Source organism: Salvelinus fontinalis, chromosome 29, assembly GCF_029448725.1.
Source record: "Salvelinus fontinalis isolate EN_2023a chromosome 29, ASM2944872v1, whole genome shotgun sequence".
Lineage (NCBI taxonomy): Eukaryota > Metazoa > Chordata > Actinopteri > Salmoniformes > Salmonidae > Salvelinus > Salvelinus fontinalis.
In genome coordinates, this window is record NC_074693.1 from 23,255,196 (window position 1) to 23,278,832 (window position 23,637).

The 23,637-nt window shown below is 43.4% G+C and overlaps 1 protein-coding gene across 4 annotated transcripts in view; it reads left to right on the forward strand.

Annotated features, from left to right (window-relative positions):
• Nucleotides 1-22,697, forward strand: part of LOC129827624 (fibroblast growth factor receptor-like 1) — a 54,167-nt gene extending 31,470 nt beyond the window's left edge. For all 4 annotated transcript variants that reach the window (XM_055888634.1, XM_055888632.1, XM_055888633.1 and 1 more), the window contains 4 exons: nucleotides 19,790-19,882; nucleotides 19,975-20,253; nucleotides 20,414-20,767; nucleotides 20,913-22,697. In XM_055888634.1, coding sequence (XP_055744609.1) covers nucleotides 19,790-19,882; nucleotides 19,975-20,253; nucleotides 20,414-20,767; nucleotides 20,913-21,310 — 1,124 coding nt within the window. In that variant the 3' untranslated portion in view covers nucleotides 21,311-22,697. The remainder of the gene's footprint in view (nucleotides 1-19,789; nucleotides 19,883-19,974; nucleotides 20,254-20,413; nucleotides 20,768-20,912) is intronic.
• Nucleotides 22,698-23,637: the final 940 nt, after the last annotated feature.

The following is a 23,637-nucleotide window of genomic DNA, read 5'->3' on the forward strand; positions in this document are numbered from 1 at the left end:
GATGACCTGTAACACTAGATGACCTGCACCACTAGATGACCTGCACCACTAGATGACCTGCACCGCTAGATGACCTGCACCGCTAGATGACCTGCACCACTAGATGACCTGCACCACTAGATGACCTGTAACACTAGATGATCTGCACCACTAGATGACCTGTAACACTAGATGACCTGCACCACTAGATGACCTGCACCACTAGATGACCTGCACCACTAGATGACCTGCACCACTAGACGTCCCTGCTGCTTGCATCACTATAAATCTGATGAAAGGCTCTGAGTGAGGAGTTGTGACGAGCGGCGCAAGCACAGAGCCCCCGGTCCTTCCTGTGCCTCAGTCGGCCTGGTCCATGAATCATGGGGCCGCTAAGGATAGCAGCCACTGTGTGTGGGCGGGCGGGCGGGCGTGCGTGCGTGCGGAGGATGGAAGGTTAATGACTCAGTTAATGACTGAGATGGTGGAACTGGCCTTGGTCAACCTCTGTGGACCTCCTCCCCTGTGTCCACGTGTCATCATGTTGGAGCTCTGAGCAGGGCCTCCCTCATCCCTCCAGCCTCCCTCATCCCTCCAGCCTCCCTGTGTGGGGAGTGAAGGTAGCATGATGCTTTCCTGTTTGGTCCCTGGGAGGGAGTAATGTGGAACTGAGTTATAGTGCCCTGGCTCCCCCTGGGACTCACTGTGCTGAAGTCTTACTGAAGTCATTCATTAACAATGACCTCAAAACAGTCCTGGAACAAACCAAGGGCTAGAACGCTGAATGCACACAGGTTGCATCATTACATTGCCGTACAGTACATTTTACGCGGTCTTCACAATCCATGTGCCGCATCGCAACAAAAAGAATCACGCTACATATTAGCAACTTCTTTGGTGGTTTGTCTACTTCCGTGTCTGATACTGCACGGAAAAACAACGCACAAGTTGGAAAAGTCCAACGCACACGATACACTGCACGCAGTGCCACGCACAGCAACCTAGTCCGGCAGATGAGTCGCAGCGGTGCAGATTCTGCCAGAAAGCATACAGTTTGACGCAACCGGTGTGCACAAGGCTGAACTCAGAGGTTAACTATATATAGAAGTACAGGGACTCATGGCCATTTATGAAGGGGCTGATGATGGCTTATACTGGTTGTGAGTATGTGAGACAAAGCAGAGGATGTGACGTTGCCAAATTGGATCTGTTGGATTAAGTTTAAACAGGGTATAAATACCTCTAGTGACCCCTCCAAGGCCCCTGACTTGATCCACTCAGGTCCTCCCCTGCAGCAGAAACACTATGCAGATGTACGAGTCGGTGTGTCCCCAAAAAATAGTGTGAAACAAATCAAAATATATTTTATATTTGAGATTCTTCAAAGTAGCCACCCTTTGCCTTGATGACAGCTTTGCACACTCTTGGCATTCTCTCAGCCAGCTTCACCTGGAATGCTTTTCCAGCAGTCTTGAAGGAGTTCCCATATATGCTGAGTACTTGTTGGCTGCTTTTCCTTCACTCTGCGGTCCAACTCATCCCAAACCATCTCAATTGGGTTGAGATCGGGTAATTATGGAGGCCAGGTTATCTGATGCAGCACTCCATCACTCTCCTTCTTGGTCAAATAGCCTTTAAATAGCCTAGAGGTGTGTTGGGTCATTGTCCTGTTGAAAAACAAATTATAGTCCCACTAAGCGCAAACCAGATGGATGGTGTATCGCTGCGGTAGCCATGCTGGTTAAGTGTCCCTTGAATTTTAAATAAATCACAGACAGTTTCTCCAGCAAAGCACCATCACACCTCCTCCAACATGCTTCACGGTGGAAACCCCACATGCGGAGATCATCCGTTTACCTACTCTGCGTCTCACAAAGACACATTTGGATTCATCACACCAAAGGACAGATTTTCACCGGTCCATGTCCATTGCTCGTCCAATGCTCGTGTTTCTTGGCCCAAGCAAGTCTGCTCTTCTTATTGGTGTCCTTTAGTCGTGGTTTCTTTGCAACAATTCGACCAAGAAGGCCTGATTCACGCAGTCTCCTCTGAATAGTTGATGTTGAGATGTATCTGTTACTTGAACTCAGTGAAGCATTTATTTGGGCTGCAATTTCTGAGGCTGGTAACTGTAATGAACTTTTCCTCTGCAGCAGAGGTAACTCTCGGTCTTCCTTTCCTGTGGCGGTCCTCATGAGAGACCGTTTCATCATAGCGCTTGATGGTTTTTGCGACTGCACTTGAAGAAAGTTTTAAAGTTCTTGAAAGTTTCTGGATTGACTGACCTTCATGTCTTAAAGTAATGATGGACTGTTGTTTCTCTTTGCTTATTTGAGCTGTTCTTGCCATAACATGGACTTCGTTTTTTACCAGATAGGACTATCTTCTGTATACCACCCCTACTTTGTCACAACATAACTGATTGGCTCAAACGCATTAAGAAGGAAAGAAGTTCCACAAATTAACTTTTAACAAGGCACACCTGTTAATTGAAATGCATTCCAGGTGACTACGTCATAAGGCTGGTTGAGAGAATGCCAAGAGCGTGCAAAGCTGTCATCAAGGCAAAGGGTGGCTACTTTGAAGAATCTCAAATATATCATATATTTTGATTTGCTTTTTTGGTTACTACATGATTCCATGTGTATTTCAAAGTTTGGATGTCTTCACTATTATTCTACAATGTAGAAAATAGTAAACATTTGTTATGCACCGATATGACATTTTTGGCCGATACCGATATCCAATATTTTCCTTGCTCAAAACAATACCGATAACCGATGTTAAAATTTTTGCGGCCTTTTAAGCATTCTAGTACAATTAAATAGTTAACCCACACACACATGGACGCAGCGGTCTAAGGCACTGCATCTCAGTGCAAGCGGCGTCACTACAGTCCCTGGTTTGAATCCAGGCTGTATCACATCCTGTCGTGATTGGGAGTCCCATAGGGCGGCGCACAATTGGCCCGGTGTTGTCCTGGTTTAGCCGGGGTAGGCCGTCATTGTAAATAAGAATTTGTTCTTAACTGACTTGCCTAGTTAAATAAAGGTTACACACACACCACACTGACCAAAAAGTTATTTTGTTGGCATTTACGTATGTCCCAATTACCAGTAAAACATAATCAAAACCTATTTATTTAACTGACTTGCTGTGCTGTTTCGTTGGTCTTTTGATCAGTCATTTCATTCTCAACTAGGATTTCTATGGAACGCCATTTGGGTCTTTGCATGTCAAAAAAGATACACATCAAATAACACTATTTGACATGTCAAATAAGCTTGTTGACCAATCAGGACCTGAATATGACTGCACCTCACATAATTATTTAACGCGTTCATACATTTTTTACGCGTTCATACATTTTTTACGTAGTTATTACACATTGATTACACTATCACTCGTATTTCATGTCACAACGATTCATCGATACGTATGCTATGATGCTGGTAAAGTTGTCTCGCTAGCTAAAGCCAGCTAACTCATGGATGCAAACAATTTTTCTTCCCCAAAAACAGAGCAAACAACATCTGTTTCAGTAGCTATAGTTAGCTAGCTAACTATATAGCTAGGTGTCATCATCTAAAATAACCCTAATTTATAAGACAGTTCTTATTTGATTAATGGTGGTCGGACCCATCTATGTGAAAATAGCCACAATAAGGATTAGCCACAATAGTGGACTTTGCGGTTAGCCTTCAAAATAAAAGTATGGCATAGTTCTACTATTTGTATGCATTTGCATCACTGTCAATGACATACGTTTATTTTGAAGGCAAACCGCAAATTCCACTATTGTGCCTAATCCTTATCTACCCGTTCCGGTAGAGCCTCACTAGCCAGATGAAGCTCGCTGGCTGTGGAACGCTGTTTGGGTCTTTACGTGTCAGAAAAGATACATGTCAAATAACACTATTTGACGTGTCAAATAACCTTGTTGACCAATCAGGACCTGAATATGACTGCACGTCACATAATAATTTAACGCGTTCATACATTTTTTACGTAGTTGTTACACATTGATGACACTATCACTCGTATTTCATATGTCACAACGATTAATCGATACGTATCGCTATGATGCTGGTAAAGTTGTCTCACGCACCTGCCCTTCCCCAAGCTCTGGACAGTAAAAAAGTTAGCTAGTTGATGGATTTGATGCAAACAATGTTCTTCCCCAAAAACACAGCAAAACGACAAGTTGTATTGGTGCTAGCTAGGCTAAAGCTAGCTAAATACCAAATAAATTGCGGTTGAACAAATAATGCCTTATTACCAACGCGGTATTGTAAACACATCGTTTGTGGCCAGTGTGTGCTTGTTTGCAGGCTTTTGGTACAGCTTTGACAATGCTACTGATAGTAGTGGTGGTGCTTGGCTTGCACGTGCAAATTTATCACACACACAACACTCTATAATAGAATTGTGTTACTTGACGTGTCAAATGAAAAGCTTATTTGACACGTCAAATAGTAGTATCTCTTTTCACACGTAAAGACCCAAACTGCGTTCCATATCTGGCTGCTTATAACATTAGTTTTGGGCAACATGGTTAAGTAGCTGGCTAGCTATTTATTTTCATGAACTACAGTTCAATTTCAATAGGCGAACAACAAGTGGCAACCTAGCTAATACTTACTCACAAGGATTGCTAATAATAATGAAAATGACTGCAGTTTTTACTGGTCATTGTTTTCAGGCTGGTTGTATCGGTGCTAGCTAGGTACCAAGCTAAAGCTAGCTACCCCAGAAGTTGCTGTCAAAGTTTACATACAAAGTTGGAAGTTTACATACACCTTAGCCAAATACATTTAAACTCAGTTTTCACAATTGCTGAAATTGAATCCTAGTAAAAATTCCCTGTCTTAGGTCAGTTAGGATCACCACTTTTATTTTAAGAATGTGAAGACAGAATAATAAGAGAATGATTTATTTCAGCTTTTATTTCTTTCATCACATTCCCAGTGGGTCAGAAGTTTACATACACTCAATTAGTATTTGGTAGCATTGCCTTTAAATTGTTTAACTTGGGTCAAACGTTTCGGGTAGCCTTCCACAAGCGTCGCACAATAAGTTGGGCATGAATTTTGGCCCATTCCTCCTGACAGAGGTGGTGTGATGGCCATTCAAATACCTTTACTTTGTTGTCCTTAAGCCATTTTGCCACAATTTCGGAAGTATGCTTGGGGTCATTGTCCTTTTGGAAGTCCCATTTGTGACCAAGCTTTAACTTCCTGACTGATGTCTTGAGATGTTGCTTCAATATATACACATCATTTTCCTGCCTCATGATGCCATCTATTTCGTGAAGTGCACCAGTCCCTCTTGCAGCAAAGCACCCCCACAGCATGATGCTGCCACCCCCATGCTTTACGATCTTTGTCCCCATGTGCAGTTGCAAACCGTAGTTGGGCTTTTTTATGGCGGTTTTGGAGCAGTGGCTTCTTCCTTGCTGAGCGGCCTTTCAGGTTATGTCGATATAGGACTCGTTTTACTGTGGATATAGATATGTTTATTCCAGCATCTTCACAAGGTCCTTTGCTGTTGTTCTGGGATTGATTTGCACATTTCGCACCAAAGTACGTTCATCTCTAGCAGACAGAACGTGTCTCCTTCCTGAGCGGTATGACGGCTGCGTGGTCCCATGGTGTTTATACTTGCGTACTATTGTTTGTACAGATGAACATGGTACCTTCAGGTGTTTGGAAATTGTTCCCAAGGATGAACCAGACTTGTAGAGGTCTACAATTTTTTTCTGAGGTCTGATTTCTTTTGATTTTCCCATGATGTCAAGCAAAGAGGCACAGAGGTTGAAGGTAGGCCTTGAAATACATCCACAGGTACACCTCGAATTGACTCAAATGATGTCAATTAGCCTATCAGAAGCTTCTAAAGCCATGACATCGTTTTCCAGAATTTTCCAAGCCGTTTAAAGACAGTCAACTTAGTGTATATAAACTTCTGACCCACTGGAATTGTGATGCAGTGAATTATAAGTGAAATAATCTGTCTGTAAACAATTGTTGGAAAAATGACTTGTGCCATGCACAAAGTAATGTCCTCACCGACTTGCCAAAACTATAGTGTGTTAACAAGAAAGTTGTGGAGTGGTTGAAAAACGAGTTTTAATGACTCCAACCTGAGTATGTAAACTGTAGACTTCAACTGTATGTCGTGAAGCTAACAGCAGTGATGCTATCACTGTGTAACTCCGGTAGGGCAACATCTGAAAAATAGCGCACTTGGTAGTGTGCACCGTGCTCAACCAGTCAGCAAAAGCCAACATCACCCATGACAGAACGGTTTATTGTCAAGGGCAATGAATTCCATTATCTTGGTTTTAATGGATTTTGCCTTTGAGTTGTCTCGCTGAAATGTTCTTACTCTTTCAAATGACTGCTCGACTTGTTGACTGCTCAAAATTGTACGTGGCGCCATTACGTCAGGTACCTACGTTATATAGGTATGCACGTCAGCTTTGACATCGGTTTTGCACATCAACATTAAATTAGACATCGGCCGATACCGATGTTGGCATTTTTAGCTAATATCGGCCAATTCTGATATGTTGACCGATATGTCGTGCATCCCTAGTAAAATTAAAGAAAAACCCTGGAATGAGTAGGTGTGTCCAAAATTTTGATTGGTACTGTATGTCAGACTGCAGTACGACAGGGAAACTCCAGACAGACTTTGGTAGTCAACACAGAGGTATTCAGTGACATTCAATATCACCTGGAGTCATCATCAACTTGTCTCTAATGTTATCAAACCCTCCTCAGAGCAAGCACAGACAGAGGCAAGTCTAACCTCAAGTTGCGATCCCTTTTATTTAATGACCGTTGCAAGCCTGCAATACACTGATTGAGGTAGCAGTCATTTAAAGCTTTTTCTTAAACACTTAAAACACAATTCTCACTGAAGTCCTTTTTTTTGTGTGCTTGTCTGCAACAACACGTAAATATTAACATAAAATATAAACATATTTTTCCCACAATAGTGGCAGGATAAAATTACCCCATAGGTATTAGATGTGCTCTTGACTTACGTTTTTGCAACTGCGTGGTATATTTTATTCAAATCAAAGTTTATTGGCCGTGTACACAGATTTGCAGATATTATCGCAGGTGCAGCGAAATGCTTGGGTCTCTAGCTCCAACATTGTAGTAATACCTAACAATAGAAAATAAAGAAACAATACACACATAATCCAGATATTTTGAAAACATTTTTTATTAAGAAAAATCAGAACAAGCCATGTCAGAGACCAGAATATAAATATATCAACATATAATGGTGTGTAAAGACAGTATGGACATTATATGAATATAAGAGGTGTGTACAGCAGTAGTTATATAGGATAAGCCATGACTAGAATACAGTATATACATATACAATGTGTAAAACAGTATGTGACAAGTGTTCAATGACTGTGTACATATGGCAGCAGTCTCTAAGGTGCAGGATAGAGTACCGGGTGGTAGCCGGCTAGAACAGTGACTAAGTTCCGGCCAGGGTACTGGGCGGAGGCCGGCTAGTGATGACTGTTTAACAGTCTGATGGCCTGGATATAGGAGCTGTTTTTCAGTCTCTCGGTCCCAGCTGTGATGCAACTGTACTGTCTCCGCCTTCTAGATGGTAACGGGGGGAACAGGCCTTGGCTCTGCCACGAGGTCCTTGATGATCTTCTTGGCCTTCCTGTAACACTGGGTGCTGTACAGTCATGGCCAAAAGTTGAGAATGACACATATCAATTTCCACAAAGTTTTCTGCTTCAGTGTCTAGATTTTTTGTCAGATGTTACTATGGAATACTGAAGTATAATTACGAGCATTTCATAAGTGTCAAAGGCTTTTATTGACAATTACATGAAGTTGATGCAAAGAGTCAATATTTGCAGTGTTGACCCTTCTTTTTCAAGACCTGTGCAATCCACCCTGGCATGCTGTCAATTAACTTCTGGGCCACATCCTGACTGATGGCAGCTCATTCTTCCATAATCAATGCTTAGAGTTTGTCAGAATTTGTGGGGTTTTGTTTGTCCACCCGCCTCTTGAGGATTGACCACAAGTTCTCAATGGGATTAAGGTCTGGGGAGTTTCCTGGCCATGGACCCAAAATATCGATGTTTTGTCCCGAGCCACTTAGTTATCACTTTTGCTTTATGGCAAGGTGCTCTCGGAGGATGTGTTGGTACCATTCTTTATTCATGGCTGTGTTCTTAGGCAAAATTGTGAGTGAGCCCACTCCCTTGGCTGAGAAGCAACCCCACAAATGAATGGTCTCAGGATGCTTTACTGTTGGCATGACACAGGACTGATGGTAGCGCTCACCTTGTCTTCTCCGGACAAGCTTTTTTCCAGATGCCACAAACAATCAGAAAGGGGATTCATCAGAGAAAATGACTTTACCCCAGTCATCAACAGTCCAATCCCTGTACCTTTTGCAGAATATCAGTCTGTCCCTGATGTTTTTCCTGGAGAGAAGTGGCTACTTTGCTGCCCTTCTTGACACCAGGCCATCCTCCAAAAGTCTTTGCCTCACTGTGCGTGCAGATGCACTCACACCTGCCTGCTGCCATTCCTGAGCAAGCTCTGTACTGGTGGTGCCCCGATCCCACAGCTGAATCAACTTTAGGAGATGGTCCTGGCGCTTGCTGGACTTTCTTGGGCGCCCTGAAGCCTTCTTCACAACAATTGAACCGCTCTCCCTGAAGTTCTTGATGATCCGATAAATGGTTAATTTAGGTGCAATCTTACTTGCCTGTGAAGCCCTTTTTGTGCAAAGCAATGATGACGGCACATGTTTCCTTGCAAGTAACCATGGATGACAGAGGAAGAACAATGATTCCAAGCACCACCCTCCTTTTGAAGCTTCCAGTCTGTTATTTGAACTCAATCAGCATGACAGAGTGACCTCCAGCCTTGTCCTCGTCAACACTCACACCTGTGTTAACGAGAGAATCACTGACATGATGTCAGCTGGTCTTTTTGTGGCAGGGCTGAAATGCAGTGGAAATGTTTTTTGGGATTCAGTTCATTTGCATGGCAAAGAGCGACTTTGCAATTAATTGCAATTTATCTGATCACTCTTCATAACATTCTGGAGTATATGCAAATTGCCATCATACAAACTGAGGCAGCAGACTGTGAAAATTCATGTGTCATTCTCAACTTTTGGCCACAACTGTAGATGTCCTGGAGGGCAGGCAGTGGGCACCTGATGATGCGTTGGGCTGACCGCACCACCCTTTGGAGAGCCATGCGGTTGCGGACGGTTCAATTGCCTTACCAGGGGGTGATACAACCGGACAGGATGCTCTCAATGGTGCATCTGTTGAAGTGTGTGAGGGTCTTAGGGGGCCAAACCAAATTTATTCAGCCTCCTGAGGTTGAAGAGGTGCGGTTGCACCTTCTTCACCACACTGTCTGTGTGGGTGGACCATTTCAGTTTGTGAGTGATGTGTACGCTGAGGAACTTCGATGTGGATGGGAGCGTGCTCCCTCTGCTGTCTCCTGTAGTCTACGATCAGCTCCTTCGTTTTGTTGACATTGAGGGAGAGGTTATTTTCCTGGCACCACTACGCCAGGGCTCTCACCTCCTCCCTGTAGGCTGTCTCATCATTGTTGGTAATCAGGCTTACTACTGTTGTCATCTGAAAACTTGATGATTGAGTTGGAGACGTGCATGGCCACGCAGTCATGGGTGAACATGGAGTACAAGAGGAGGCTGAGCACGCACCCCTGTGGCCCCCCCGTGTTGTGGATCAGCGTGGTGGAGGTGTTGTTGCCTACCTTCACCAGTTGTGGTCGGTCCACCAGGACCCAGTTGCACAGGGAGAGGTTCAGACCCAGGGCCCTGAGCTTGGTGATGAGCTTGGAGGGCACTATGGTGTTGAAGGCTGAGCATAGGTATTTATCTTGTCCAGGTGGAAATAGGCCATTGTGCAGTGTAATGGCGATTGCGTAGTCCGTGGATCTGTTGGGGCTATATGCGAATTGTAGTAGGTCTAGGGTGTCAGGTATAGAGGTGATATGGTCCTTAACTAGCCTCTCAAAATGCCTCAAGTAAATGCTATGAGCCGATAGTAATTTAGTTCAGTTACCTGCACTTTCTTGGGTTCAGGAACAATTGTGGACATCTTGAAGCAAGTGGGAACAACAGACTGGAATAGGGAGAGATTGAATATGTCCGTAAACACTCCAGTCAGCTGGTCTGCACATGCTCTGAGGATGTGGCTTGGGACGCTTAAATTACTTACGTCGGCCACGGAGAACGAGAGCACACAGTCCTCATGAGCGTCGGGGCCTGCGTCGGCAGCTCGATGTTTCGTTGAAGTAGGCGAAAAAGGTGTTTAGCTCATCCTGGAGCAAGGCGTCGGTGTCCGTGATGTGGCTGGCTTTCCCTTTATAATCCGTGATTGTCTGGAGTTCCTGCCACATACGCATTGCGACTTAACTTTGTACCTTGCCATTTTGCCTCTTCGATTGCCTTACGGAGGTCATAGCTGGTCTGGTTGTACATGTCCATGTTCCCAGTCACCTTGCCATGGTTAAATACGGTGGTTCGCACTTTCAGATTTGCCATCTATCCACGTTTTTGGATTGGATAAGTTCTAATTGTCACAGTGGGATCAACATCCTCTATGCACTTTCTGATGAACCCAGTCACAGAGTCAGTGTATACGTCAATACTATTCTGAGAGGCGACATCATAAACGCAGGTTGTAATCTCACACTGCTGGGTGAGTACTGCTGCTTTATGTGCTGCTGCCAAAACAAGGCTTTAAAATGTCTCCCTCTTTTCACCTCCACGTCAGTACAAGTTCTTTTGTCAGGGGATGAAACATTTGGAAGCTGTCAGAGTTCAGGAGAGGTAACACCTTGACCCTTGACCTCTGGTGAGCCCACCCCTAATCCCCAGTGTCCCACACACTGGGCTCCAACGGCTCACATCTACACCACCACTACTGCTGCCCAAGGGCATGGCTGTATATATCCCTGGCTCTAGCTCTAGCCCTACCATGCCCCAGCTGTGTAACTCTGCTGTTTTAGGGCCAGGCCGCATGCAGTCAACATTGTTAATGCGCAGCACTAGTGCTTTGTTTGGGAATTCAGAAGGAAAGGACTGTAGCTCTCCTTCAACAGTTGTACATAAGGGATGGAGTCAGTAATAGTTATTGGCCATTTTCTGGGTCACAAACCATGCCAATACAAGAGGCAAAGGAAGTCTATCAGACCCAGAACTGATACTGGAACAAAAATAGAAGATCAGTCATGTATAGATCGATACTAGGCAGGTGAGTCTACTTGGCTTGCATGACCTTGCTGTTCTATATATGCCCTGTGTCAATGTTGACTCTGAACAACCACACAGGGTAGGAGAGAGACAGACATTCTTTCCTTAGCGAGTTCTCTCTGCTTGGCTTCCTTCTCTGCTTGGCTTCCCAGCAACACACCTATAGCAGCGCTCACAGCGGCGTCCCTGGACACCCACCCCACTGTCTGTCTGTCTGTCTGTCTGTCGTTATGGTGGAGACTGTGAGACCGTGGTCAGACGAGAGGCGGGCACGGTCTGATGGTTGGTCGGTGAGTTAGGGCTGAAGGTTTTCTAGAGGGCCTGGTGGAGCAGCTCCAGCCCCAGACCTTTTGTTCTTTGTTTGCCGCTGTGAGGTACATGTGTTGCAGTTTAGCCCACGCCTCCCACACCTAAATGGATAATTGTATCGAAATTACAATGGCAGGCCCAGCTCTAGACCACTGCTGCGGCCACAGGGGAGTTAGTCAGAAGTGCAGGCACACTTTGGATTGTGCCATGTTAAGGAACGAGTGGGGGTTAGTTGCCACCAGTGTTAATACATGACTCATGTGGTGAAAACTGAACACTCCTCTCCCAGTTTCCTCCTCCCGCTACCAAACTCATAATACTCCTGGAAATAGAGTGCCTCAACAGTTACCACCACAAACTCATTTACATTACATTTTAGTCATTTAGCAGACGCTCTTATCCAGAGCGACTTACAGTAGAGTGCATACATTTTATTAAATTTTTACATACTGAGACAAGGATATCCCTACCGGCCAAACCCTCCCTAACCCGGACGACGCTATGCCAATTGTGCGTCGCCCCACGGACCTCCCGGTTGCGGCCGGCTGCGACAGAGCCTGGGCGCGAACCCAGAGATTCTGGTGGCGCAGCTAGCACTGCGATGCAGTGCCCTAGACCACTGCGCCACCCGGGAGCCCCACACTCCTATCTGTTGCCTTGAGGGACAATGATTGACACTTATTTTTCAGACAGCTCACAGTTTGTCTCTCTGATGGCCCGTGAACTATTGGTGAGGTAAGGTTTGTGAGTCTAACATGTTGAGAGACGAAAAGCTGTTGACAGTGAGTAGCGCGAGTAGTGTTTACAGTGCTACAGTTGACACTGGAGATGACACATTAACACTTCTGAACAGTGAAATATGCGTGTGAGGGAGAGAGTCGTCCCTTTTGATCACGTTTTCACCGACGTGACAATGATCTAATTTCTAATTCTGATGAATGCTTTTGTGACACAGAACCACAGAACTCCGCGACCCGACCCACCCGTGCGTCCTAGGACATGTTTGTTTTTGTCCTCATTCATTGTAGTCAAATATGTTGCAGCAACTTCAAAGCACAAGCACATATGGACACATGAATCCATGCTAGTGAGTAGTGGATGAAAGACAGAAAGATGAAAGGATGTTTAATGGAATTGAATCCATTCTGGTCTCAGATGAAATGAAGCTGAACAAGGAGAGACACAGAGAAAGAGTTGTCCGTTGTAAGTAGTAAGACAAGCAGTGAGGGAGTCAGTTCTGTCTAGACTTTGATACCTAGGGCAAGAGGAGGTTGGGGTTAAGGATAGTGCCAGGATGTGGGTGAAGTTAAATATGGAAATATGTTAAAGGTTATAGTTAGTTGAGGAGAGGGTTTGGCTGGGAGCCAGAACGTGTCATGGTAAAGGTTAGCGTCAGGGTTAGCATTAAGTCATCTTCTAAACATGACTACATTATAATAACAATACAAAGGGGTGATGGAATTTTCATTGTGCTATAATTAATATGCTATCCGTACCAAAGACACCATTACGCTCGTCTATTCTCACGTATTGTTAGTGAGAACAGCTCAGAACAATGTTATCCTAAATAATCCCCCACTCCCCCCAGGCCCTGTGTGGCTAGCTAGGCCCTCCATGACCCAACAGAACCCTGCCAGCCTCCGCTAGGCTGCTGGTAGAAACAGGGGTTTGATCCAACTGAAAGGATGCAAATTAGCCCCCTTGACCAGTTCACCACATTAAAGTAGCTTTCATCCAGAGGCTCCTTGGAGTGGCCAGCAGGTAGCTGACTGACTAGAGGATTGGGCTGGGCCCTCCTCAGCAGGCATGATGCACCGGGGCCTGCCTGCCCACCCACCCTTCCTCCCCCCGCCACACCCTGCCTCGCCCCTCACAGCCAAGCACAACAGAGAAGAAAAGAAAATGCTGGGGGTAATTTCCTCTGGAGTCACAATGCGCCTGTTGCTGTAAACCGCTTATGGCTCTATAAAAGATACCAGGAGACTTCTAATTAGCATTTCCTCCAGCGCAGCGCTAGCTTCCCCTCTGTCTCTCATGCTGTGTGGAGGGACGCTGACGACAACGCTCTCTAATTTGCCTGACTGCCATCCTGCCTGCTTGCCTCTCTCTGGCTTCAATTAACGTGAGGTACAACAGACACTCAGTCACTGCTGTAATTAGCTATTGGCAGGCAGGCATACATGCAAAGAAATATGTCAATTTCACGTTGTGAGAAACATGGCTCCATGAGATTTGTAATGGGGTCTTGATAAATGATTAACTTGATAGTCACACATTGAACAAAAAGCTTTAGTCTATTTTAAAATGAACCTCAAATCTTCTGAACTTACGAACTCCTTCTGACTTTCTTGACATGTCAAGTTCTATGATTATCTTCTCGTCTGTGAATTTCTTTGCTCAAGTAGAACTCATATGTCATTCAGGTCCATATCACTGCTCAAATCTTATGACCTGTGAGAGGAAGGTAAAATAGCTCTGCTTCATTATCTCTTCATGAACAGTATTGTTTTGGTAACAGTGGACCACCATCACGGAATGGAATTACCACATAATACTCTATTCTATGTTTTCTAACATAAAAAAGAACAACTCATCTTTCCATTATTTTCATCAGTCAGAGATTTTTAATTTTTATTAAAGACTGTTATTTTGGCTTTTTGCTCCATGGCAGACACAGTGGCACGTGTTTGAACACAGGTACCCGGTATGAATGGAGAATGAGGCTTTTTGAGGGGGAGGCCCAAAAAGTTTTCCCAGTAGGAAAAAATAATATGGGACCTTATAAACACAGCCTCCACATGAAGAGTGTTTGTAAGGAAAGCTGTAGGGTTAGAGCTCCCCCAGACCTACCGTCTCCAACCTTACCTCCGCCCTCTACCTTCCCCTCTCTGCCCGTCTGTGTGTGTGCTCTGTGGGACTGGAGCAGAGGAAAAGGGCCCCCCTGTCCCCCAGCCTAGCGCTACAGCAGTCCAGCACCACTTTCCTCTCCACTACACACAGGAGCCAGAGCTGGAGCTGTCTGCTCAGCCGTGCTGTGCCTCCGTCATCGCGTCAGGCCATGCTCCTGACGGCTGCCTACCTGACGTACTTTCTTCACCTAGACAATCTTTTTCCACCACTCACTAAAAACTTCAACTAGTCATTTAAACTGGTCACAGATGACATCAAATGTATTGAATGTATAAACATAGTATTAGAAGAAAATAAATCCAATCCTTAGGAAAAGGTCCAATGATCAGGGAAAACCTGTTCTCTCCCTCCGCACCTGTTTAGGGATAACATCCCCATACATTAGCGCAGAGTGAAGGAATGAGCCCTGGCTGAAACCTCTTTAGACAAGATAATGCCCCCCTAATTCCACCTCAGTGCTGCTGAATAGCCCCCTCTCCCATGCCAATGGAACCGTTACTATACCCAGGCTTACTCTCCCAGAGCCCTGGGCCAATAGTAACAATGGGAGCTGGGCTAGAAAAAACACTTGGTGCTGGCTTTGGGCTCTCCGGACTCTCCTGTGCCTCACTACACTGTGTTGAGAAGCAGGGTGTGGCCTTCGCGCTGTAGTAAGGCCCTCTGGACCAGAACAGTGGGATGAAATCAGGACAAAGGACAGCACACACACACACAAGTACACCCACACCTGACCTGACCCTCCACACCTGGTGACCTGAGGTTCCATCAGACAACAGGGATGTTGATGCTATGTAGAGCAGACAGAGTGGGCAATCAGCTTAGTCTCTACTCTGTGGTGTTCAGTGCTGCTAGGAAACTTTTACATCTCAAATCAAATTGTATTGTATTAGTCACGTGTGTGGTGTAGACCTTACAGTGAAATGCTTACTTACGAGCCCCTAACCAACGATGCAGTTAAAAATAAAATAAAAAATCTAAAAAATACAAATAAGAAATAAAGTAACAAGTAATTAAAGAGCAGCAGTAAAATAACAATAGCGAGACTATATACAGGGGGGTACCGGTACAGAGTTAGTTAAGGTAATATGTACATGTAGGTAGTTATTAAAGTGACTATGCATAGATGATAACAACAGAAAGTAGCAATGCTGTAAAAGAGGGGGAATGCAAATAGTCTGGGTAGCCATTTGATAAGGTGTTCAGGAGTAAATCTCACTATTGATCATTTACAGATAAAAACTCAATGTTCCTATTTCAAATGTAAATAGATCCGGTATGTTATTTTACACAGACTCCGTTGTCACAATAAGGAGTTGTTACAATTCATCTGTGAATGTTTTAACGTGTGAATCATTATTGCCTGCGTACCACACACAGTTGTTGACACGAGGTTAATCAAAACACGGTTGGTTAGTAAGTGTGTGTGTGTATGTTTACAGTAGATACAGTGCATTCAGAAAGTGGTCAGACCCCTTGACTTTTTCCACATTTTGTTACTTTACATCCTTATTCTAAAATGTATTGAATAATTATTTTACTCAATCTACACACAATACTCCATGACAAAGCAAAAACTGATTTTTTAGAAATGTTTGAAAAACAAACACCTTATTTACATAAGTAAATCAGGTGCATCCTGTTTCCATTGATCATCCTTGAGATGTTTCTACAACTTTATTGGAGTCCACCTGTGGTAAATTCAATTGATTGCACATGATTTGGAAAGGCACACACTTGTCTATATAAGGTCCCTCAGTTGACAGTGCACGTCAGAGCAAAAACCAAGCCATGAGGTCAAAGGAATTGACCGTAGAGCTCAGAGACAGGATTGTGTCGAGGCACAGAACTGGGGAAGGGTACCAAAACATTTCTGCAGTATAGAAGGTCTCCAAGAAAACAGTGACCTCCATAATTTTTAAATGGAAGAAGTTTGGAACCACCAAGACTCTTCCGTCTGGCCAAACTGAGCAATCGGGGGAGAAGAGCCTTGGTCAGGGAGAGGACCAAGAACCCGATGGTCACTCTGACTGAACCTTCCAGAAGGACAACCATCTCTGCAGCACTCCACCAATCATGTCTTTATGGAAAAGTGGCCAGATGTAAGCCACTCCTCAGTAGAAGGCGCATGACAGCCCGCTTGGAGTTTGCCAAAAGGTACCTAAAGACTCTCAGAATATGAGAAACAAGATTATCTAGTCCGATTGAACTCTTTGGCCTGAATGCCAAACGTCACATCTGGAGGAATCCAGGCACTGCTCATCACCTGGCCAATATCATCCCTACGGTGAAGCATGGTGGTGGCAGCATCATGAAGTGGGAATGGTTTTCAGCAGCAGGGACTGGGAGACTAGTCAGGATCGAGGGAAAGATGAATGGAGCAAAGTACAGAGAGATCCTTGATGAAAACCTGCTCCAGGGCGCTCAGGACCTCAGACTGGGGCGAAGGTTCACCTTCAAAAGGACAATGACACTAAGCACACAGCCAAGACAATGCAGGAGTGGCTTCGGGACAAGTCTCTGAATGTCCTTGAGTGACCTAGCCAGAGCCCGGACTTGAACCCCAAAATCTCTGGAGAGACCTGAAAATAGCTGTGCAGCGACGCTCCCCATCCAACCTGACAGAGCTTGAGAGGATCTGCAGAGAAGAATGGGAGAAACTCCTAAATACACAGGTCTGCCAAGCTTGTAGAATCATACCCAAGAAGACTCGGGGCTGTAATTGCTGCCAAAGGTGCTTCAACAAAGTACCAGTTAAAGAGTCTGAATACTTAGGTAATTTTAACATTTACGTTTGTTTTTTTTATTAATACATTTGCAAAAAAATCTACACCTGTTTTTTGCTTTTGTCATTATGGGGTATTGTGTGTAGATTGATGAGGGAAATACATTACAGCCTTATTCTAAAATGTAACAAAATGTGGAAAAAGTCAAGGGTTCTGAATACTTTCCGAATGCACTGTATGTGTGTGTTAGCCCAGTCCGCAGTGGACTCTGGGTTAGAATAGGTTCACTGTGTATTCCTGTGGGTCGTGCCAGAGGGTCGGCCCAAACAAAGCAGCGCTCTCTCTCAGCCTTGTCCGTTTGACTGCCTGCCTGCGCAGTTTAGGTTAAAGGCAGTTAATTGGTTTCCTGCTCAGGGTTACGTCAACACGCTGTCTTGTTTTAAACATTGCGGAAACTTGAGAGAAGCAACAATATGGCACTGTTTGCTCACCCCTGCCTCACATAGCCAGTTAGAATAATACCAGTTTTGCCTGCTTATCATTCCTATAGAGCTGTAGAACTTCATACGCTCTGAAAGCCAAACACACGGTCATTTAGACACCTCACACTCCACTGATCTCCAAGCAGAATTATTCATCCTGTTTCACACAGAGCGGTCCTGAACACTGGTCACTTTAATTATTACATACTGTTTTATCCACTTCATATGTATATACTGTATTCTAGTCATGGCTCATCCTACATAACTACTGCTGTACACACCTTTTCTATTCATATACTGTCTATACACACCATCCTATATTACTTACTGCTGTACACACCTTTTCTATTCATATACTGTCTATACACACCATCCTATATTACTTACTGCTGTACACACCTTTTCTATTCATATACTGTCTATACACACCATCCTATATTACTTACTGCTGTACACACCTTTTCTATTCATATACTGTCTATACACACCATCCTATATTACTTACTGCTGTACACACCTTTTCTATTCATATACTGTCTATACACACTATAACATATAACTACTGCTGTATACACCTTTTCTATTCATATACTGTCTATACACACCATCCTATATTACTTACTGCTGTACACACCTTTTCTATTCATATACTGTCTATACACACCATCCTATATAACTACTGCTGTATAAACCTTTTCTATTCATATACTGTCTATACACACTATAACATATAACTACTGCTGTATACACCTTTTCTATTCATATACTGTCTATACACACCATCCTATATTACTTACTGCTGTACACACCTTTTCTATTCATATACTGTCTATACACACCATCCTATATTACTTACTGCTGTACACACCTTTTCTATTCATATACTGTCTATACACACTATAACATATAACTACTGCTGTATACACCTTTTCTATTCATATACTGTCTATACACACCATCCTATATAACTACTGCTGTACACACCTTTTCTATTCATATACTGTCTATACACACCATCCTATATTACTTACTGCTGTATACACATTTTCTATTCATATGTCTATAGTCTATACACACCATCCTATATAACTACTGCTGTATACACATTTTCTATTCATATGTCTATAGTCTATACACACCATCCTTTATAACTACTGCTGTATACACATTTTCTATTCATATGTCTATAGTCTATACACACCATCCTATATAACTACTGCTGTATACACCTTTTCTATTCATATACTGTCTATACACACCATCCTATATTACTTACTGCTGTATAAACCTTTTCTATTCATATACTGTCTATACACACCATCCTATATAACTACTGCTGTATACACCTTTTCTATTCATATACTGTCTTTACACATACATACATGCATATTCCAGTCTCTGACATTGCGCATTCTGATATTTCTTAATTTAGATTTTTCTGAATTGTGTGTATTTTTGTTTTTTATCGTTAGATATTACTGCACTGTTGGAGCTAGAAACACAAGCATTTTGCTGCACCTGCGATAACATCTGCACATCTGTGTACGCGACCACTAAACTTTGATTTGATCCGGTTGGAGCTCAAAGCAAGGCAAATATATCAGAGATTCTCCAGCAGTTTGCACTCATCCTTAGACCCCATGTGATTTATGCGACGCCATTTGCAGACATTAGTACTTGGGTCCTAGATGAAATAGCTCAACTCACTGAAACAATAACTGACCACTAGATTTATGTGGCAATATCTGAAGGATACGTTGTGGTAATGGCATGGGGTAGGAGAACTCTCATCTTTGACCCATTGGTTTTATATTGGCTTTGTTTCCTCTGTAGTGACAAGTAGATTATTTTTCAGCAATTTTTTTTTTTTTAAGACTACATAAACACCCAACTTTGATGTTTTTTAGATACTAGAGTAATGTGTTGTCTTCCAGTCCTACAATCAGATTTATTCAGAATGGGAATTAATAGTCCTATGAATGTTATAAACCCTTTCTTTTGCTATGAAATGATCTTCATACTCCATACATGGGTGTAAGTCACAGAGACTAACTCTCAGTCAATGACTGACTGACTGTTTTTCAGATGACACAGCAGCGAGCCAGACAGACGCTCCACCTGCCGTAGTGGAACCCAATGCTGAGCTCACCCAGCTTGACCCTACAGGAGAGCCCTGGGGTGAGTACCCGACTGCTTCCCTTCACTACATTATAGCCCTGCGGAATGTTATTGAAGTCTGTGTTAACCTTCATGATGCATCTTCTCTGCAGTGAAGCCTCGGTTTAGTCAGCCCACTAAGATGCGCAGGCGGGTGCTGTACAAGCCGGTGGGCAGCTCAGTGAGGTTCAAGTGCCAGGCCAGCGGCACCCCTCCTCCCGTCATCACCTGGTGGAAGGACCAGACCCCGCTGCCACCCCCGCGCCAGGGCAAGCGCCCCCAGTGGACCCTCACCCTAAAGAACCTGCAACCCCAGGACAGTGCCAAGTACACCTGCCAGGTCTCCAACCCAGCCGGGCACATCAACGCCACCTACAAGCTGGATGTCATCGGTAAGGATGGGTCCCTGCACTGGCCAACACCACAAATCATTTTACAGCACACTCCAGTTGTATTTATACCCCAGGCCTCTCTTACGTTGCCAAGGTAATTGTGCTGAGTATGTTGTCATTATGATTCACATGCTTATGAATCCTGTCCATCTCCCTACAGAGCGCTCTCACTGCAAGCCTGTTCTGACCGGCACCCACCCGGTCAACACCACTGTGGAGTATGGTGGCACCGCCTCCTTCCAGTGTAAGGTCCACAGTGACGTGAAGCCTGTGGTCCAGTGGCTGAAGAGGGTTGACCCAGGCACAGAGGACCGCTATAACTCCACCCTGGAAGTCGGAGGGCAGCATTTTGTGGTTCTGCCCACAGGGGACGTGTGGTCCCGGCCTGACGGCTCCTACCTCAACAAGCTGGCTATCATCAAGGCCCATGATGGGGATGCTGGGATGTACATTTGCCTGGGAGCTAACACAATGGGTTACAGCTTCCGCAGTGCCTACCTCACCGTGCTGCCAGGTGAGTACAGCCATTCACTAACTGTAGAATGGGACTTTACTGGGATGGAATGGCAGTGGGTTATTCTTGTTATATCTTGTCTTATAACACTTCAGAAAGCTTAGATCTGTAGAGCTCACTGATCTCTCCACTGTTGTGTGTCCAGACCGTCAGGTGGAGAACACAGTGACTCCTCCACACCTGAGCTCCGGCCTGCCCTGGCCTCTGATTATTGGCATCCCTGCAGCAGCCCTCCTCATCGTAGGCACCATTGTACTCTGGCTGTGCCACAGCCGCCGACGCCACAACACCTTGCCCCCCCGCTCCATGACCATAGCCCACCGAGACCAACACATTTTGGACAAAGAGCCCAGCACCAACACCCCCTGTAATACCCTGAATAGCCCTGACTACCCCAGCCATAGACTGGTGGGCCTGGGAGCCCCTGTCCTTAGTGGCCCCCCTAAGATTTACTCCAACGTTTACACAGACATGCACTCGCACACACACTCCCACTTGGATGGTAAGGTCCATCAACACCAGCATTTCCACTACCAGTGCTAACCAGCCCCCTCTCATCCCACCCCACACCTACGGCCTTGTCTTCTAGCCACTGCTGCTATTCTCACCCAACAATGGACTATGAGCAAGGTAGATGGAAACAAGGAAAGGCTTGTAGTTCATATGAACTACACCTCCCATGATAAGCAGTGCTAAAACACCATACAGGTCAAAACCTTTACCTGGGATACGCATATTACTAAGACTATTTCTATTTGTAGAAATACAGCTTCATTGAGAAGTCTCAGGGCGAGAAATACCCTCTCACATGTGTGCTAGAGTCATTTCTTTATTATGTGTTTTTTTTATACTAGTCAACCAAGAGCAAACTCTAATTGTATTTTAAAGGATGAAAATTACTTACAAAAAAGATTTAGATGTCTTTGGATGCATGTAGCCCTGGATAAATCATGAATTAGTTAATAGGAGAAATTACCAGGTTTAGGTTCAATTTAGGTCAACTGAAATTTGATTAAAGGTATTCAAATTTACACAAATTAACATTTCTAATAGAATTAATCCCAACTCTGGAATGTACAATTGTATTACTATTTTTTAACACTCATCTAAACATGTACCGGTATCCAAACTCCCAAAGCATTAAGTAATATAAGAAACTTTTAAAAGTTTGTGTAAATTAGAAAATGTAACTCTGACAAATTAAAATCTCAACAAAATGTTTACAAATGTGAAAGCTTTTCTATTCTCATTATAGCAACACAAACTGTGCTGTTCTCGGTTCTGATTAGGTGGTATTATTGTTTCATGTAGGGAAGTACAATTCATCAGGGAAATTAGATGGATTTGGTGATGAGGGCTTTTTTATTTTTGTATTCAGATATTGTATAATATGTATCCAACTAAAAAAATCAGTATTATTAGGAGTAGTATTATTCACCCTATGTGTAAGATGCCAAATTATTTTACAGCGCTATAGATGTGTATTTTACTTACATTTCTTGTGAGGTATATTTTTTATATAAGGTACATGAGGATGAGTATTGTACCTGTGTCTATTGGTTTTTAAAACTCACCAAAAAGCTATTTAGTTGTTTTTACTTTATTCTTCTATTTTTCTTTTGGTTTCCACCATTATTACAGATTGGATTGACCTATGGGTCATTTAGTGAAAAATGACAAGTGTTGATTGTATTGTTCAGTTGAATTACAACTTTATGCTTGCTTAGTTGTCTCATATTTAATTAAGAATCTGACCATATGTATACTGTATATAAGATAATGATTACAAAGAAAATGTGGTTTAGAATTGCCATGTTAATCTTATGCAATTCCTCTGTGAAACATTGCATGCCGCAAACTCACCTCTGGTGCTCATGTACATTTAGTACTGTACAATAATATTTTTGTAATAAATTGTTTTTTTAAAATACTTTTTACTGTTTCGGGTTCTGTTTGCAAAATGCATTTCAATTAAAACATTTTATTTGTGAAATGTTTCTCTCAGAAAACAAAATGCTCACAAAACATTATCTTAAGAGGATACCATTAAAAGGCCAGGGAGTTTAGCTGTTTCTTACCATGTAAAATACTCAAGTTGTGTTGAGAATGTGTTTGTTATGCCATCTAGTGGCATTTTAGCGCCATAGCTTCATTCTTAGAAAATATGTGTTTTTGAACAACAATTTATGTGTAATGATTTCTCAACATTTTGTGTCAGTTCCTGCAATGAATTTGTTAAATGCTGAAAATGTCAGTTCTTCTGTATCTCAGGTCCAAAATTGTCTGAGTTGGTCAATCTGGACTGCATATCTGACTGGCTGACATCTAATAAATAACTTGTTTGAGATGTTTCAAGAATGATCTTTTGCATGTACAAAAATGTGTTCAATGTAAAAGTTTGGTATATAGAGCACTGTATTAATTGAACAAATGGCTACTGTTTTTCTACACGTCTTTCCCATTTACAGAATTGTTAAGTGGAATATAATGCAATATGTGAAGAACCAGCTGTTTACACAGCCCAATTCTGATCTTTGTTTCACTAATTGGTATTTTGACAAATCAGATCAGCTCTGTAAAAGATCTGATGTGAAAATATCTGATGTGATTGGTCAAAAGACCAATTAGTAGAAAAATATTAGATTTTGCCTGCCTTTGTAGACACAGCAATCTTTTGACTCACCCGTTTCTAGTTAGGGATGACACCCTGGGAAGATCTCAACTGCATACCCCGCTCGTCCTCTCTCAAAACCCATTGGATGAGAAAGCCAGAGGTCCCGCCCCTCTGACCCTGTCCTCCAGTGCGTTTTAAGAAAGGAGACGAGAAGTGATTGCATTTGAGATCTTCTCCTGTTGTGTTAACAAATGAT